The 19,303-nt window shown below is 42.5% G+C and overlaps 1 protein-coding gene across 1 annotated transcript in view; it reads left to right on the top strand.

The window, feature by feature from the left end:
- The window catches only part of LOC145352178 (cytosolic phospholipase A2 zeta-like), a 92,040-nt gene extending 73,795 nt beyond the window's left edge, over positions 1-18,245 (top strand). The window contains exons 15-22 of the mRNA XM_080201908.1: positions 235-349; positions 1,271-1,408; positions 3,106-3,213; positions 9,820-10,028; positions 10,656-10,779; positions 14,068-14,270; positions 16,872-17,058; positions 17,620-18,245. Of these exons, the coding sequence (XP_080058034.1) occupies positions 235-349; positions 1,271-1,408; positions 3,106-3,213; positions 9,820-10,028; positions 10,656-10,779; positions 14,068-14,270; positions 16,872-17,058; positions 17,620-17,819 (1,284 nt within the window). The 3' untranslated portion in view covers positions 17,820-18,245. The remainder of the gene's footprint in view (positions 1-234; positions 350-1,270; positions 1,409-3,105; positions 3,214-9,819; positions 10,029-10,655; positions 10,780-14,067; positions 14,271-16,871; positions 17,059-17,619) is intronic.
- Positions 18,246-19,303: the final 1,058 nt, after the last annotated feature.

Raw genomic sequence — 19,303 nt, 5'->3', positions numbered from 1 at the left:
TCTGGGTTGAAAAGATTCATTCTCAAGGGCTTACTCAAACTCACATTGGTTGTGATTGTGATCTCCAACGGTTGCTAGGCTTGTGTCACTCTCTCTCTTGTGTATCAAATGCCCCCTAAAAGGTAATGTTGACTAAAATGTTTGTTGCTTTTTACCCAGTGAATATGGTTGGTGTTTTAAATATCTAACCAGTGAATGTGTATGAAATGCTTAAAGTAATATCTTTGTTGTTAGGAGGATAAAACTAAGCTGTCAGACCAGCAGAAAGCTGTGAGGAGGGGACAGAACCCATATCCCATCTACGCCAGTCTTAACGTGAGGTCGGACCTCAGCGCTAGAGAATTTGGAGGTACAGTCCTTACGGGGCAGGGGATCAGGCGGCGGGTGTTTTGATGAGGCCTTTGGAGTTGAGGAGGGCATCAAAATTGGAGAAAATTACACTAGGCCAATTTGCCAACGTGTTCCTGCTGTTCCCAGGGGTCATTCCCAGAAGTGCAAAGCCAATTGACTTGGATAATAAAGCAACTCACTGCAAAATTTTCCCAGCATCACATGAGCCCCATGCTGTGTCAGGGAGAACATTGTTATTGGCTGTGTACCTTTTCTGGTTTGTAGTTGGTGCACCGCACATTGTCACCTTTCTCTGCAGGTGGATTATATCACAATATGCTTGCCTGTCCCATCATATCTTCAGAAAAAGAATATCCTGACAGCACTTGAATAACATTGAGAAGATTCCAGTATCATTTCTGATGTACCCATCATAAGGGCTATGCACTGGCCCTTTAAAACATAGGAACAGGAGTAGGCCATTCAGTCCATTGAGCCTGTTCTGCCATTCAATGTGATCATGGTTGTTTGGGCACTTCAATGTCTTTTACACTCACTATCCCCATAACCCTTTACGTTATTGTTAATCAGAAATGTATCAATCTCTGCTTTAAACACACTCAATGACTGAGCTTCCCAAGCCCCTTGGGTAGAGAATTCCAAAGACTTACAACTCTTTGGTTATGGAATAGAGTTATTGTTACTCTGCAGTTAATGTCTGGAGGCTGGATTATGCTGAGTGACCAAAGTGGACAGAGTGCTATTTCTAAGCACTCGCACCTCACCTTGATAACTGCCAAGCAACAATAGCCATTGCTACTTGGGGCTTCAGAACTGTGTGAATATCTTCCTTCCATTTATTATGGAATACTATCTGGTGTAATAATTTTGTTAAGAAGATCAGAAGCTAACATGAAGCAGAATCTTCTGTCTTTTGCAGAATGGTTTGAGTACACTCCTTACGAAGTTGGACTTCCAAAATATGGAGCTTATATCCCCATTCAGCATTTTGGAAGCAGGTTTTTCATGGGATACCTGATTGAGCAATGTCCAGAGATAAGACTCAGCTTCTTAAACGGTAAGAGTTACCGTTTGGGTCATGATTGCTGTCAGAAGTATGTGCTATATAGTTTGTTAATAAGAAACACAGGGACAAAAGTTATATCCAATCAAAGTCCAATCAAATTCCCAACAAGAGAGATGTTACAGATCCAAGTGGACAAGCCAGGCTTCCCATTTCCTGTATTAGGTTTGATCTACATGATCCAAGCTGATAGGAGCATGATTGCACCTCCTCCAGTGCTTGATCTGAGCTTCCTCTTAGCCAAAAGGTCTAGATGGAGTTTTAAAAGATGGCTTCAATTGAAGTCTCAGTGTAACCTCATTGACTTCTATCAAGTGCAGGATAACAAACGATACTTGATCTTAGCCAAAAGGCCAAGAAGCGATCTCACAGGGACAGAACTAGGTTAGTCAACTGCTTCAGCCCATTAAACTGAAAAATCTGTAGTTTCTTTTTTCCTCCCTCCCACCTGTAATAACATACATTTACAATATTCCAACACAAAGGCACAGTTTAAAGAGCTTTTGGAATATTATGGCAAAAGCAGCTGCAATTTTTCCACTTATTCCTTTTAATACCCTGGCCTGGAAACAGCCCATCTCCTAGAGATTCATCCATTTTAGTCCCATTAATTTCTCCATTAACATTTTCTTTTCTGTATTCATTCCAATATATTTTTATTCTTGACATTGTTTTAGGTTCCAGATTGGATGAAAACAATGCAAAGTATTAATTTAACAAGTCTGTTGTTTCCTTATTATCTATTACGGTATCACCTGCATCTTTTTGTTTTTCTTTATTCTTTCATGGGATGTCAGCATTACTGGCAATTCAGGACAGCATTTGTTGTCAGTCCTTAATTGCCCTTGAACTGAGTGATTTCAGAGGGCAGTTAACAGTCACATGCAAGCCTGACCAACAGATTTCCTTACTTTATAGAAATGAGTGAACCAGCTAGATTTTTACAATAATCGATGATAGTTTCATAGTTACTGAGACTAGCGTTCAATTGTAATTTTATTTATTCAATTTAAATTCCACCAACTGCCATGGTGGGATTCGAACCCATTCCACACGCCCCCTCACCCCACCCCATCCCATACCCCCAGCAAATTAGGCTGAGCCTCTGGATGACTAGTCCTGTGACACTACCACTACAACACTATCTCCCCTGTGTTTAATGGACTGGATTTGCCATGGCAAATTGGTTTGTACTTATATTGCTTTGTGTTAGATTAATGTTGATTTGATTTGTGTTGTTTTAGCTATTTTAGACAGGATTAGGGGTGATAAAATTGGAGGTGGTGTCCCAGAGTTACGTGCGGGTGAAATTTAGTCATACATATAGACAATCTCACCAATGAAGAATGGTTGTTTGACTAAGTCTCTGGAGGGTGCACTGCAGCACTGCTTGTCCCTAAACTCTTAGAACAGTGGGAAGTCTGCACCCTCATCCGGAGGGATTCTGCCTCACTTAAGAGTGGATTTGTTGGGCTTCTACACTCTTGTGGAAGAAAGTCTGCACTTGGGGACAGAGTGGATTCTTGGGACACCCTAGGCAGGAGGTTGGGATATGTTCTGCTTCTTCAGGGTGGGGGTTCATCTCCCCCTCAGTGGGGGAGGGAGACCTCGTCACCCTCAGATAGGGCTGGAGGATCTAAGCAACTTAGAGAAAGGAAACAATGAAAATGATTGTCCTCTTCTCTGCACAGGCCATTGGGGTAGTGCTTTTGCAGCAAACCTGGAAGAGATCCTGAGGGAGTTGGTTGGCATTTCCAACACTTGGCTGCAGAACTTACAGGATGCTATCAGGGCAACAGGTACCCGTTCTACAAACAAATGTGTTTTAACCTCTAATAGCGATTAAAGACACTAAGTTGACTTTAATTTTTTTTATTTACCACTTTACTTACCAAAACTCAAACTCACAACAGTTGCAATATTTGAATTCTTACATTTCAACTCTTAACTTTAACTCTTTAACTGAAACTCTAACTCTTATATAACTTTAACTCTTTAACCAAAGTGAATACTATCTGGTTGAGAACAAAGAGGCCAAATCTATTCCTGATGTAGATTCTTCCATGTGATGCTTTTTCTTCTTTGAATATTTCTTTCAAGGTACACTTGCGATGGTTATTCTCTGAATTCTTGCTGAAGACAAAGAGCTGATACACATTTCTTCATTTTCAAACTGACCCAATCTTCAGAAAGTTCCCTGGCACTCAGCCAATCACATTGTTCGATTAGGCCAATGGAATTACCCACTAACAACTTCATAATGTTTAGTTTAAATGGCATATAGGTCACATAATCTTAACCCATATATGGATATGGCTTCACTGTGTCTAGCTTATCCTTATTTGATCAGCACAGGAAGTTATCTTGTGGAGATGCCGGGGTTAGACTGGGGTAAGCACAATACATCACTGGGGTAAGCACAGGTTGGACTTCAACCTGGCATTGTGAGACTTCTTATAGCACAGGAAGTGTCAGGTCACAGTCCACAGGCTGGGTCATAGCTTGCGGCAACTTTATAACCTGCATCTGTTTTTGATTATAACTTGACCAAAAATCCCAGCATGCTTGACTATCATTGTCACAATTGCTCTTGCAGCTAATTTGCCATTATTGTTGCTGAAATTATTGTTGTAGTTGTCGGCCTTCTGACCACATACTAATATGTCTCCTCGTGTAATAACAAAAGCCAATAATTCTCCGCCCAGCCTTGTGATTTGTACAAAATTAATCATTCAGATGTCAATAGTCTTTCTTTGACAGAGACTCATAAATTAGGAGACTTATGATTGAATTGGATATTTGTTGATGTCCCTTTTCCTCAGTAAAACTTTTATTCCTTCTCACCTTGGTCATTCATGCTGCCATAGCCCCTAACCCACCACCCCCCATCTTCAACTCCCTAAGAATCATAGAACCCTTATGGTGCAGAAGGAGGCAAATCCACCTAACCTGCACAACTCCAGACTGTGGGGGGGAACAGAATCCTGAACAGAACGGATTACTGCAAAGAAGTGTACCGACAACTAAACAATGAGTAACATTACAGACAGTTACCCACAGATCCGACCAAAGAACACACCCGTCAACTCAATACTTTGATCAAGACCTTTGATCTGGACCTTCAGAGCAACCTCCATGCTCTCAGCCCAGTTACTGCCTGCGTTGGAGATCATTACTGCCTCCCAAAGATACACAAGGCAAACACACCTGGCTGACCCATCGTATCGGGCAATGGGACTCTGTGCGAGAACCTCTCTGGCTACATCGAGGGCATCCTGAAACCCATTGTACAAAGAACCCCCAGCTTTTGTCACAACACTACGGATTTCCTACAGAAACTCAGCACACATGGAGCGGTTAAACTAGGGACACTCCTCGTCACAATGGATGTCTCGGCGCTCTACACCAACATCCCCCACAACGATGGCATTGCTGCAACTGCGTCAGTACTCAACGCCGACAACTGCCAGTTTCCAGATGCAATTTTACAACTCAACCGCTTTATCCTGGACCACAATGTCTTCACCTTCAACAACCTGTTTTTCATCCAGACACATGGAACAGCCATGGGGACCAAATTTGCACCTCAATATGCCAACATCTTCATGCACGGGCTCGAAAAAGACTTCTTCATCGCACAGGACCTTCAATGGATGCTATACACTAGATACATCGATGACATTTTCTTCCTTTGGACTCATGGTGAACAATCACTGAAACAATTATATGATGACATCAACAAGTTCCATTCCACCATCAGACTCACTCCGGACTATTCTCCAGAATTGGTGTCATTCTTGGACACACGCACCTCCATCAAGGATGGTCACCTCAGCACCTCACTGTACCGCAAGCCCACAGATGCTCCACTTCTCCAGCTTCCACCCTAAACACGTTAAAGAAGCCATCCCCTATGGACAAGCCCTCTGTAGACACAGGATCTGCTCAGATGAGGGGGATCACGACAGACACCTCCAGACGCTGAAAGATGCCCTCATGAGAACAGGATATGGCGCTCAAATCATCGATCGACAGTTCCAACATGCTATGGTGAAAAACCGCACCGACCTCCTCAGAAGACAAACATGGGACACAGTGGACAAAGTACCCTTTGTCGTCCAGTACTCCCCCAGAGCAGAGAAGCTACGACATCTTCGCCGGAGTCTTCAACACATCATTGATAAAGACGAACATCTCGCCAGGGCCATCCCCACACCCCCACTTCTTGCCTTCAAAGAACCGCACAACCTCAAACTGACCATTGTCCGCAGCAAACTACCCAGCCTTCAGGAGAACAGTGACCACAACACCACACAACTCTGCCACAGCAACCTCTGAAAGACACGTCGGATCATCGACATGGATGACATCATCTCACGTGAGAACGCCATCCACCAGGTACATGGTATAAACTCTTGCAACTCGGCCAACATTGTCTACCTGATACACTGCAGGAAAGGATGTCCCGAGGCATGGTACATTGGGGAGACCATGCAGACACTACAACAACGGATGAATGAAAATCGCTCGACAATCACCAGGCAAGAGTGTTCTCTCCCTGTTGGGGAACACTTCAGCGGTCATGGGCATTCGGCCTCTGATCTTTGGGTAAGTGTTCTCCAAGGCGGCCTTCACAACACACGACAGCGCAGAGTCGCTGAGCAGAGACTGATAGCCAAGTTCCGCACACATGAGCACGGCCTCAACTGGGATCTTGGGTTCATGTCGCACTATCTGTAACCCCCAGGACTTGCCTGGGCTTGTAAAATCTCACTTACTGTCCTGTCTGGAGACAATACACATCTCTTTAACCTATGCTAATGCTATCTCCACTCACATTGTCTGCACCTTTAAGACTTGAATAGCAGGTTAGCTGTAAAGACTTGCATTCTAATCAGTATTCTGTAAACTGTGTGTGTCTTTATATGCCCTTCTCTGATCAGAACCTTCCACACACCTGACGAAGGAACACCGTTTCCGAAAACTTGTGAGATTATCAGATAAACTGGTTGGACTCTAACCTGGTGTTGTGAGGCTTATTGTGGGGGGGAGATCAGAGCACCTGGAGAAACCCACGCAGACAGAGGAAGAATGTGCAAGCTTCCGGGGACACTGGTGTGGTAAGGCAGCATTGCTAACCAGTGGGCTCAGACTTGAGTGTTAATGGTGGACAGCTGGTTTGGACAGTCGCTGCCAGATTTGGTTGGATCACATGGGGCACCAGCAAATCCTGCTCCCCTCAGCCAAATTTGCTCATTTTTCCTAGAATGCAAAGATAAACCCTGGTTTATCTTGCCCTCTGCAACCCTTGTCCTCTGCTCCCTCACTCTACTTTACCCTCCCCTCCAAATATAATTGGAGCATTAATTGAAGAGGAGAAATTTTCAGGGCTGCAAGGGAAGGGTGTTCAGTGAATTTAGACACTTGGTGGGCCTATGAATCTAACCAGCCCATGACAAATGCAAACAACTCATGGACTTTTATGTTTCTAAGATTGAGACCATCTATTCAGTTACCTCTGCTACTTCCATCCCAACCAACCCCACCCTGGCTCTGAAATTGCATTTTCCTTTCCTCTCTTCCCCAAGCCCTCTCAAGGCTCATCCTGCTACTCCCTCAGTTCAGTTTCCATTAAACTGTTGATCACTGAGCTTCCCAACTGCCTCATTTGCCTTGGCTAATATTGTTAACAATTCACACTCTGTCCCTTCTTTCAATATCTACCACCGTTATCTCGTGCCTCAAACAAAAAACACCCCCAATTCCTCTATCCTTGTTAAAAACCTCTCTTTTCTCCAATATCCTGAAGCAGCACTGATCAAATACAAATGACATCATCTGTGAGTGTGACGAAGATAAACTTATTTTCTTGTCCATCTCAACCTGTCTCCTACCTTTGACATAATTTCCATATCATTCAATGCCTCACCGTCATCATCCAGTTGGTGGGACTGCTATCAACTCCATTCTTATCTATCTAACCATAGCCAGAATATTCCCTGCTCCTACAGCATTATCTCTGGGCTTTCAAAGCATCTGTCCATCACCTCCTCTTATGCTGCAACCGTGATATAGTTTTTGATTCTGAGTTCAGGTTCCAGCCACATAGGCTTTCTATCACCGAGATTGCCTGCACTCACCTTTGTAATATCATTGTCTCCACTACTGCCTCAGCCCATCTACAGCAGAACTCTGCTTTCACGTCTTTGCTATTTCTAAACTTCACCATTCCCATTTTCTCCTGGACCGTGTCCTACCTTGCACCTTTGGGAATCTTCAGTTCATCCAGAACTCTGTGTCTCACCCACACATCTGTACTCACTGGATTGGTTCCCTGTCCAGCAACACTTGATTTTAAAATCTAATCCTTGCTTTTAAACCATGGATTCATGTATCCCTATCTCTGGGATACCTTCCAACCCTACATTGCGCCAGGATCTGTGCATTGCTCCATAAGAGCATGAGAACTAGGAGCAGGAGTAGGCCATCTGGCCTCTCAAGCCTGCACCACCATTCAATAAGGTAATGGCTGATCTTTTTGTAGACTCGTTCACCGTAATACTTAATTCCTTTACTGTTCAAAAATGTATCTATTCTTGTCTTAAAGACATTCAATGAGGTAGCCAAAAGTGCTTCACTAGGCAGGGAATTCCACAAATTCACAACTCTTTGTATGAAAAAGTTCCTCCTCAACTTAGTCTTAAATCTACTCCCCCTTATTTTGAGGCCACATCCCCTAGTTCTAGTTTCACCCGCTAGTGGAAACAACTTCCCAGCTTCTATCATCTATTCTCTTCATAATCTTATGTTTCTATAAGCTCTCCCCTCAATTTTCTGAAGTCCAGTGAGTATGGCCTCAGTCTATTCAGTCTCTCCTCATAAGCCAACCCCCTCAACTCCAGAGTCAACCTAGTGAATCTCTTCTGCAGTCCCAGTATATCCTTTCAAGTAAGCAGACCAAAACTGTACACGGTACTCCAGGTGTGACCTCATACAGCTACAACATAACCTCGCTATTTTTAAATTCTATCCCTCTAGCAATAAAGGACAAAATTATATTTGCCTTCTTAATTACCTGCTGCACCTGCAAACCAACTTTTTGTGATTCATGCACAAGGACATTCAGGTCCCTCTGCACAGCAGCATGCAGCAGTTTTTTGCTTTTTAAATAATAGTCCATTTTACTGTTATTCTTATCAAAATGGATGACTTCACATTTACCAACATTGTACACTATCTGCCAGACCCTTGCCCACTCACTTAGACTGTGTCCCTTTGCAGATTTCCAGCGTCCTCTGCACATTTTGCTCTGCCACTCATCTTAGTGTCATCTGCAAATTTTGACACGCTACACTTGGTCTCCAACTCCAAATCATCTATGTAACTTGTAATAATTGCAGTCCCAACACTGATCTAATTCTTGTGCATCCTCATTTTTATTGCTCCATTTTTGGTGGCCGTGTTTTCAGCTGTCTAGGTCCTTGACTCTGGAACTCCTACCCTAAACCTCCACTCTTTTAAGACACCCTTTAACACTACTTTTTTTGACCAAGCTTTTCGTATGGCCACCTGTCCTGATATGTAGCTTGGTTTTATTTGCTGATTGCTTCTTTGTGTGCCTCAGGGTGTTTTACATTAACGACCGTATATAAATACATCATGCTTTGTCACACCTATATTGCAGTTTTAACCTCATTATTCACATGTCAATGTCTTAAAGGCTCATACTGGCTGTATGGACAGTAGAGATGTCACTAAGCTCATAATCAATGAAATACAGCTTGTAACGGTCATCATCATTTGAGCCCTTCAGTTCATTGTAACTTGCAAGCTTTTACTAATTATAAATGATTTTTTATTCATTTGTGGAACATGGGCAATGCCCATCCCAAGTTGCCCTTGAAAAGGTGGTGGTGACCTTTTTGAATCACTGCAGTCCATGTTCTTTGACCTACAAAGCCATTAGGAAGGGAATTCCAGGATTTTTACCCAGTGACTATGAAATATCAGCAATATATTTCCAAGTCACTGCTGCCTCACTGCACCAGGGACCCAGGTTCGATTCACGGCTTGGGTCACTGTCTGTTTCAAGTTTGCACATTCTCCCCATGTCTGCATGAGTCTTCTCCGGGTACTCCGGTTTCCTCCCACATTCTGAAAGATGTGCAGGTTAGGTGCATTGGCCCAAATAGGTGCTGGAGTGTGACAACTAGGGAAATCTCATTGCAATGTTAATGTAAGCCTTACTTGTGACTAATAAATAAATTTTAACTTTACTTTAAGTCAGCTTTTAATGCCCTATACATTATAGTTACATTTTCTGAAGTGATTGTACCGCTATGTACAATAAAGCTGGTTTCGCTCTCCTGATCTGAAAGTGATGTGCTGTTATTTTGCTATTACAGACAAGTCTTCACTAATAAGTCAATCTCAGCCTGAAATGTGGACAATCGTTCCAGCTGGCTTGCTGGACAGTATCGTAAAGAATTTATTTGTGTCACGTCTGACAGGGTCAGAAATCTGCAACTTTTTACGTGGCATCTTTCTGCATAGGATGTATGAGGATAATCACTATTTCATGAGTGGGCTAAGTACTTCATCTTTCTTTCTATCTGTCTGACTAGTTTGGTGTCTGCATGTTTATGATATGTTTTGTCTGAATGTTCCAGCATTGATACATGCTAAGTGCTTGATACTATTAACCATTTGGAACAACATTAGCCAGTCTGTGATATCACAAATCAGGTGCTCGTAACAACCCATAGATGGCTCGTTCCTTATTCCTGTGGTTTTTACTTTTCAATTAGCTTTCTATTCTTAATATATTTTTGGTGCTTATCCCTGCTCACCAGAGGGGAGAGGAATAAAAATGGAGGAGGAGAGAACTGGGCTTTTCTGTACATAAACTTTTGAAGATGGCAGAACCAGTTGAGAACATTTTTGTAAAAAGACATAGAGTACAAATATTAAGGCAGATTTGATGAACTTTTGCAAAACACAAGTAGGCTGGAGTATTGTGAGGGAGGGAGAAATGGGAAGGGTGAAGGAGGGAGAGACGGGGAGACTGAGGGAGGGAGAGATAGGGTGGATGAAAGAGGGAGAGAGGGAAGGATGCAGGAGGTGAACGTAGCACACAATTATGTGGAGGGACATCTGGGCAAGAATGATAATATCATTTAGATCAATAATGGAGAAGAGCAAGAAACAATCTAATATATAGAATTCCTAACTAAATTGGAAGATGGCTAATTTCAATGTGATGAGAAGGGACCCAGCCAAAGCAAAATACAACCAGCGACTGACAGAAGAATCTGCGACAGAACAATGGGTGAACCTTCAGGAAGGAATGCTTCAGATACAGGCTGGTATATTTCAACAAAGGCAAAAACACGGTCATTGGGTGATGAGGGAAAGGAGGTTATGGTGAACAAAAAAGGATGATCAGACTGTCAGAGAGAGAATATGAAAATAGAATGGCTGTTAACATTAACAAGAACCCAAGAAGTCGTCTTCCAACATGTAATAATAAGTGGGTAAGAAGAGGTAGTGTGTGTTTGATTAGGTACAAAGAGGGTGATTTGTGCTTTGAGGTGAAGGGCAAGGCTAGAGTACGTAATGAATTCTTTGTATTATTGTTTACTAAGGAAGGGGAATCTGGCAAAATATTGGTAGAAGCAGAGATGATGGAGGTAATTGTGTGAAAATTGAAAGGAAGGAAGCACTGGAGAGGCTAGCTGTGCCTAGGGTAGATGGTCTGGATGGCTTGCATGCCAGGTTGATAAAGGAGGTGGAGATTGAGATAATAGAAAGCCAATCCTAATCTTTCAATCTTCCCTCGATATTGAGCAGCTGAGAACATTAAAAATTGGAATATGTGACTCGAGCAAGTCCTAGCAACTGCAAGCTGGTTAATTAACCAGTGGTGGGTAATGTTCTGAGCTCCATAATTGGGAAAGTGTCAACAGGCACTTGGAGAGGTTTGAGTTAATTAGGCATAGCCAGCAGAGATTTGTAAAAGGCAAATCATAATTGACAAATCTAATGGAATTATTTTTGGCAAAATAAGAGGTTGATGAGAGGCACGTGGTGGGTAGTATCTGTATAGATTTGAAGAAAGTGACAAGGTACCACATTGATTAATAAAATTGAAACTTATGGAATAGGAGGATCAGTGAGTAATTGGATACAGAATTAGCTTAAGGTTATGATAGCTTGTTGTTTTTCCATGATACAGATGATGTTTTCTAAGAGTCAGTCCTGGGAAATGGCAAATAGTGAGGATGATATAACTTGTCTGAACAGGATATTACAGGCTAGCAGAACAGGCAGACAAGTAACGGATGAAATTTAATATGGAGACGTGTGTGGTGATGCGTTTTGTAGAAGGGTTTAAGAATCCAAATTGGCACCCAGTACTGGAGTGTGCAGGAACAGAGGGACCTTAGATGTGGGTGTCACTGGCTTGGCCACCATTGGTTGCCAACCTATTTACCCTAGAGAAAGTGTTGATCCACCTTCTTGAAACATGTGGTGTAGGTGCATCCACTTTGTGCTAGGAAGGGACTATCAGAATTTTATCCCAATGACAGTAAAAGAACAACAATATAGTTCCAAGTCAGGATGGTGTGTGACTTGGAGGAGAACGCGCTGGTGTATCTGATGGTCCTTTTGGGTGGTAGAATTCGAGTTTGGAAGCTGCTGTTGAAGGAGTCTTTATGAGCCACCGCAATGTACCTTGGTACACACTACTGCCACTGTGCGTTAGTGCTGGAGGAACTGAATGATTAAGGTGATGAATGGGATGCCAATCAAGTGGGGCCGTTTTGGAGTCGAGCTTCTTGAAGCTGCACTCATCCAGGCAAGTGAAAAGTATTCCATAACATTCCTGATCCTTGCCCTGTTGGTAGGATTTTGGAAGTCAGAGGATAAATTACTTGCCACAGAATTCCTATTTTTCCACCTGCTCTTGTGGCCTCAATATTTATATTACAAGTCTAGTTCAGTTTCTGGTCAATGGTAATCTCAGGTCTAATAGTGATTCAGCTGGTGGAGTGCAGTGCAGTATCACATAGGCAGCTGAAGATTTCCATGCCCTTTTTCATCTGATGCCATGAGACCTCCCGAGATCTAGAGTCTATGTTGAGAACTCCCTGGGCATCTCCATCATGACTGTACTGCATTGTGCCTTCCAATTCCAGTGGGACAGGAAATACCTAGTGACGGTGGTGAGTGAGTATGATTGCATCAGGCTGCTGTATGACTGGTCTATGAGAGAGCTCTGCCAATTTTAGCACAAAGCCCCAGATGTTAATAAGGAGGACTTTGCAGAGTGGACAGGACTGGAAGTTTCCAGTGCCTAGCTTGATGCCTGTTTAATTGACTTTCTAGTGGTTTGATACAATTAAGTGGCTTGATGGGCCATTTCAGACGGAATTTAAGACTTGAGTACTTTGCTATGATCTGGAGTCATATGGCCAAGCCCAGATAAGGACAACAGATTTCCTTCCCTAAAGGACATTTAGTAAACCAGATAAGCTTTTATAACAGTCATGGTCACCATCACTGCGACGAGCTTTTAATTCCAGATTTATTAATTGAACTTAATTTCCTCCAACTTCTGTAGTGGGATTTGAACCCGTATCTCCAGGGCTTAGCCTGATTCTCTGGATGACTTGTCCAGTGATATTACCACTATGATGGTATCCCCTGATGAGTGCCAATGTTTTGAGATGGCAGGACGTATTGAGTGAGTTGGCTCACCCAATATGTCCTGCATATTGGGGCATTGAGCTTCATAAATAGAGGTATTGAGTACAAAAGCAAGTTATAGTGAATCTTTATAAAGCTCTAGTTAGATCCTAACTATTCCATCTAGTTCCATCACCATAATTTAGGAAAGATGTCTTTGAGAGGGTGCAGAGATTTACCAGAGTGGTTCCAGATATGGGGGCAGTTTTGGCTACAAGGTTAGGTTGAAAAGGTGGGAGTTTTTGTCCTTAGAGGGAAGGAGATTGAGAGCAGAATTGATAGAGGTGTACAAGGATATGACAGGCTTAGAAAAGGTAGGCAAGGAAATACTGTTCTCATCAGCTGATGATGCAAGCACCAGGGGACACAGATTAAAAATCTTGGGCGAGAGATACATGTGGAATGTGAGGAAGAACGTTTTTACACAGCGAGTGGGAATAACCCGAATGTTGCTGCTTACACAGAAGTATAAACATCAATGATTTCAAAAGGAAATTGGATGGGTACTAGAAAGAAATAAACTTGCAGAGTTACAGGCACCGAGCAAGGGAATAGAGCTGACTGGATTGCTCTGTGGAAGCGAGCTTAGATTTGATGGATTAAATGGCTTCCTTATGTGCCATAAATAACTCTATAATTCATTTAGGTAGCTGATTATTTGATTTATGCCTGTTGATATTATGATTGTACATTTTGCATCATGCCTTTAGAAAGGATCTGCTGAAATATTGAACAACCCTCCCCACATCAGGTCACTTAACTTTCTCCCTGATATACTTACAGTTACCCTTTTTGAAAATCCATACCGAACTTCTGGTCCGTGTTGTCAGAGGCAGCAAATTTTGACATGTTGACATCATTTTTATGAATGGAGTAAACGTTTGCTTGTTCTTATTAATTGCCAGTCCTTTTAATTAATGCCTTTTTCAAAAAATCTTTAGTTGAACATCCGGACACCTCTCCAAACCATCTGACTCCAATGACGAACCAGCTGTACTTGGTTGATGCTGGATTCTCCATTAATTCGGCATTTCCTCTTGCCCTACGCTCACAGAGACAGATTGATGTCATCCTGTCTTTTAATTTTAGTCAGGGATCACCATTCAAGGTGAGAGGGATCTGTACAATGACAAAATGGTTGTGTGATCTCTCAATCTATGTACTGTGCTACTTATTTCCATGTACCATGTAGGCCAATATAGAGGTGATGGTAGTGAATGAACAACTTCCGAGGTCAGGAGTTTAAATTATACTGGAGCAAGTTATGAAACTGAATTGAGTGGAGCTATAAAACAACAGTGAAAGTTGTCAGATGCTCATAAAAACCTATCTGGCTGACCATTGCTATTCAGCCTGCTTGGTCTAACTGCAGTCCCACGCTGCATGGAAACAAGAGATGAGCAATAAATACTAGGATAAATTTAAAATATAGTAAGGGAGATACTTTGAAAACCATACATCGCCAACATTGTTCTTTATTTATTTTCACCTTTTGTATCATAGAATAACCTGGCAATCCATTCTTGTTACAAAACATCCTCCTTATCCAAGACTCAACAATAATATTTGGCATAGTTTTTAGTTTTGCTCTTAATGATCACTACCTTGCTCAGGCATCCCTTAATTATCTCATGTTTCATCCCTACCAATTATTTATACACATCTCTTTATAGTTAGTGTCTGGCAACAGTCACTGTTCCATAGAATTCCAAAGTGTATGGTATTAGCTAAAAAACGTTATTACTTAAAATGCCCTTGGCTCTGTACCAATGGAGGAATAAAGACAAAAACTGCACAGTTAAATGGTCATATCTGGGTAACAGTCAAACCTTTGGAAAGGTTCATGTTACTGATCAATAATCAATACTACTTTGTTGAGAGCATGAACATAAGAACATAAGAAATAGGAGCAGGAGTAGGCCATCTAGCCCCTCGAGCCTGCCCCGCCATTCAATAAGATCATGGCTGATCTGTCGTGGCTCAGTTCCACATTCCCGCCCTCTCCCCATAACCCTTAATCCCCTTGCCTATCAAAAACCTATCAACCCGCGTCTTAAAAATATTGAGCGAGGCAGCATCCACCACTTCAACAGGCAGAGAATTCCAGAGATTCACCACCCTTTGAGTGAAGAAGTTCCTCCTCAACTCCGTTCTAAACCGCCCCCCCTTTATCTTGAGGCTGTGCCCTCTAGTCCTACTGTCCTTTCTAAGCGGGAAGAGCCTCTCCACCTCTATCCTATCCATCCCATTCAACATCTTATATGTCTCAATGAGATCTCCCCTCATTCTTCTAAACTCTAATGAGTACAAGCCTAGTTTATTCAGCCTCTCCTCATAGTTCAACCCCCTCAACTCCGGCATCAGCCTAGTAAACCTCCTCTGCACTCCCTCCAAGGCCAAAATATCCTTGCGTAAGTGCGGCAACCACAACTGCACACAGTACTCCAGCTGCGGCCACACCAGTGCCCTATACAGCCGCAGCAAGACCTCCCTACTTTTATATTCAATCCCCCTCGCTATGAATGCCAGCATCCCATTTGCCTTCCTGACCACCTGCTGCACCTGCAGGCTGGGTTTTTGCGACTCATGCACAAGGACCCTGAGGTCCCTCTGCACTGTCGCATGCTGCAGTTTTTCGCCACGTAAGTAATAGTCCTTCCTACCATTATTCCTACCAAAGTGGACAACCTCACATTTGCCAACATTAAATTCCATTTGCCAGTTCCTGGCCCATTCGCCCAGCCTATCTAGATCCTTCTGCAGACTCTCCACACCCTCCGCACAATTTGCCGTTCCACCCATCTTGGTGTCATCAGCAAATTTCGACACCATTCACTCAGTTCCCTCCTCCAGATCATCTATATAAATGGTAAATAGCTGAGGCCCCAGCACTGACTCCTGGGGCACTCCAATAGTCACCAACCGCCAATCCGAATAGCACCCATTGACCCCCACTCTCTGCCTCCTATTTGACAGCTAATCCTCTATCCACGCTAACACCCTACCCCCAACTCCATGCCCCCTGACCTTCTGTGATAACCTCTTGTGAGGTACCTTGTCAAACGCCTTCTGAAAATCAAGAAAGACCACATCCACCGGCTCTCCTCTATCCACCGCCCTAGACACATCCTCATAGAACTCCAATAAATTCGTCAGACATGACTTCCCCTTAACGAAACCGTGCTGCGTCTGCTCTACCAAACAATTCTCCTCAAGATGCCTCGCTGTTTTCTCCTTGATCATGGATTCTAACATTTTTCCTACAACAGATGTTAAACTAACCGGCCTATAATTCCCTGCCTTTTGCCTGCCACCCTCCTTAAACAATGGCGTAACATTAGCCGTTTTCCAATCTTCTGGCACGACATTAAATTTTGTCTAAAAGTCTAGTTTGCTCTGATCTTGTCCACAGGTACATGGAAGGGCTGAAAGAAAACTGATAAATCACAAATCAACAAGGTTTAGATTGTGTGTAAAATGTCATAAGAAGTTGTATTAAATCATAGAATGATCACCTTCCATGGTTCAATACCATTGTTACACTAACTAATGGAGACGGGCAGAATCAGTCAGCTGTAAACTCATGGGGAAATCAGAAGATTTCTGTCAGCCATCTACAGGTTAGAAAATATCATAGAAATATTTTACCCAGTAACTAAAACTTTGTTTTCCTCTTTTCTCTCTCTCTCTCCCCCCCACTTCCAACCAGGTTCTGAAGAAGACCGAGAAATTCTGTATAGAACATAATGTCCCCTTCCCAAAAATCGATGTGGCAACTATACTGGAGAACAGCTTACAGGAATGCTATGTCTTTATGGATGAAGAAAATCCCAATGTTCCCATGGTAGTTCATTTCCCTCTCACAAATGCCACATTCAAGGATTACAAATCTCCAGGTGAGGGTTTGTGTCCAGTACACAGAGCAGCAAGAAATACTTTCAATACAAAGAATTTAAGATAAGTGATGAACATGTTCATTTTTTAATCTTGAAGGTTAACTGCCTACATCCCTCGAAGCTGATTTCTTCTCAGCTCTCTTCCTCCATTCCCAGGCCTAAAGCAAAGGCTGCCTCTCTTACCACAGATGGTTCCCCAGCTAGTCTTTTAAAACTGAAAAGCTCAAAATTCAATATGCAGTGCTATTCTCACCTTCCCTTTCTGTCCTAATGATGGATTGCCTATCATCTTTATTTCACCCTGCCTTCATTGAAACAAATCCATGCTGTTCCTGCTTTGATTTTTCCAACAATCTCCTTGGCTCTTAAGTGCCACAAAAAATTGTTAAAAGCATCCCACCCACATTATCCATAAAAAACCCTTCAACTGCTGCTCAGTCTTTATTATCTTCTCCAAGAAGTGTTTTTGGAATGTACGTTGATCACCAATTTGTAAATGCAAGTTATCAGAAGTAGTTGGAGGACTGCTTTGTCACTCACTGCTGTCTATATCTATTGTAGGAGTTGAACGTACATCTGAGGAAGATAAAATCAATTCGAGTTTTGTCCTGGAAGCAGAGCATTCACCTTACAGCACCCTGAACTTTACATACACCCCGAATGATTTTGACAGGCTGGTTGATCTGAATTGCTACAATGTGATGAACAATAAAGACATCATTCTGATGATCTTGAAGAAGGCACTAGCTAAGAAGAGTTGAGCCACATCAATAACTCTGGAAGAGTTACTAAAATGAATACTGAACAGTGAAATAGTCCTTGCTCTTTTCTCGTCATCCGGTTTTTGATTTATTTAAGCTAAATCAGCCATTTGTCTTCGCACTGATTCATTCCTTGGGTTGCGTTGCAGTGGAATAGGAAAGAGACCCCAATCTTGGGCCTTAGTTTGTGCTGTTCTGAGCAGGCCACCAACAAGTGCAGATTTGTAGCCCAGGTGTATGCTGGAAAAGCAGCTTCTCACAATTGCACTTCTGGGATTTACAGTATACATCCCAGCACAATTGTGCCACTGCCCAAGAACACTACTATCTGGTGAAAGGTCACCAACCTAAATCATTTAACTCCATTTCTGTTTCCACAGATGCTCCCAGGTATGTTGAATATTCTAAAATATTTTTGTTTCAGGGTTCCAGCATTTGCAGAATTTTGCTTTTGTACTCTGATATCTCCACAGTCCTCTGCATATGCTCCTTCATTTCATTACAACCAAATAAGAGTATTATGTTAAAACATAGCTGTTGTTCATCTCGTCATTGAGTTTACAGCATGGAAACAGGGCCTTTGGCCCAACTTGTCCATGCCAATCTGTTTTTACCACTAAGCTAATCCCAATTACCCACATTTGGCCCATATCTCTCTATACCCATCTTACCCATGTAACTGTCTAAACACTTTTTAAAAGACAGAACGGTACCCATCTCTACTACTGCCTCTGGCAGCTCATTCCAGACACATCACCGCCCTGAGTGGAAAATTGCCTCTCTGGACCCTTTTGTATCTCTCACCTTAAACCTACGCCCTCTAGTTTTAGACTCCCATACCTTTGGGAAAAGATGTTGAATATCTACCTTATCTATGCCCCTTATTATTTTACAGACCTTTTTAAGATCACCCCTAAGCCTTCTACACTCCAGGGGAAATAGTCCCAGTCTATACAGCCTCTCCCTATAACTCAAACCATCAAGTCTTGGTAGCACCCTAGTAAATCTTTTGCGCACTCTTTCTAGTTTAATGGTATGCTTTCTATAATAGGGTGACCAGATCTGTATACTGTATTCCAAGTGTGGCCTTACTGATGTCTTGTACAGTTACAACAAGACATCCCAACTCCTGTATTCAGTGTTCTGATCAATGAAACCAAGCATGCCGAATGCCGCCTTCACCACTCTGTCCACCTGTGACTCCACTTTCCAGGAGCTATGAACTTGTACTCCTTGATCTCTCTGTTCTATAACTCTCTCCAACACCCGACCATTAACTGAGTAGGTCCTGCCCTGAATCAATCTACCAAAATGCATCATGTCACATTTATCTAAATTAAATGCCATCTGCCATTTATTGGCCCACTGGCCCAATTGATCAAGATCCTGTTGCAATCCTAGATAACCTTCTTCACTGTCTACTATAATCACCAATTTCGGTATCATCTGCAAACTTACTAACCATACCCCATAAATTCTCATCC

Source organism: Carcharhinus amblyrhynchos, chromosome 14 (genome assembly GCF_965287045.1).
Source record: "Carcharhinus amblyrhynchos chromosome 14, sCarAmb.v2.hapA, whole genome shotgun sequence".
Classification (NCBI taxonomy): domain Eukaryota; kingdom Metazoa; phylum Chordata; class Chondrichthyes; order Carcharhiniformes; family Carcharhinidae; genus Carcharhinus; species Carcharhinus amblyrhynchos.
The sequence above is the reverse complement of the archived record's forward strand: the minus strand, read 5'-3'. Positions and strand labels throughout refer to the sequence as shown.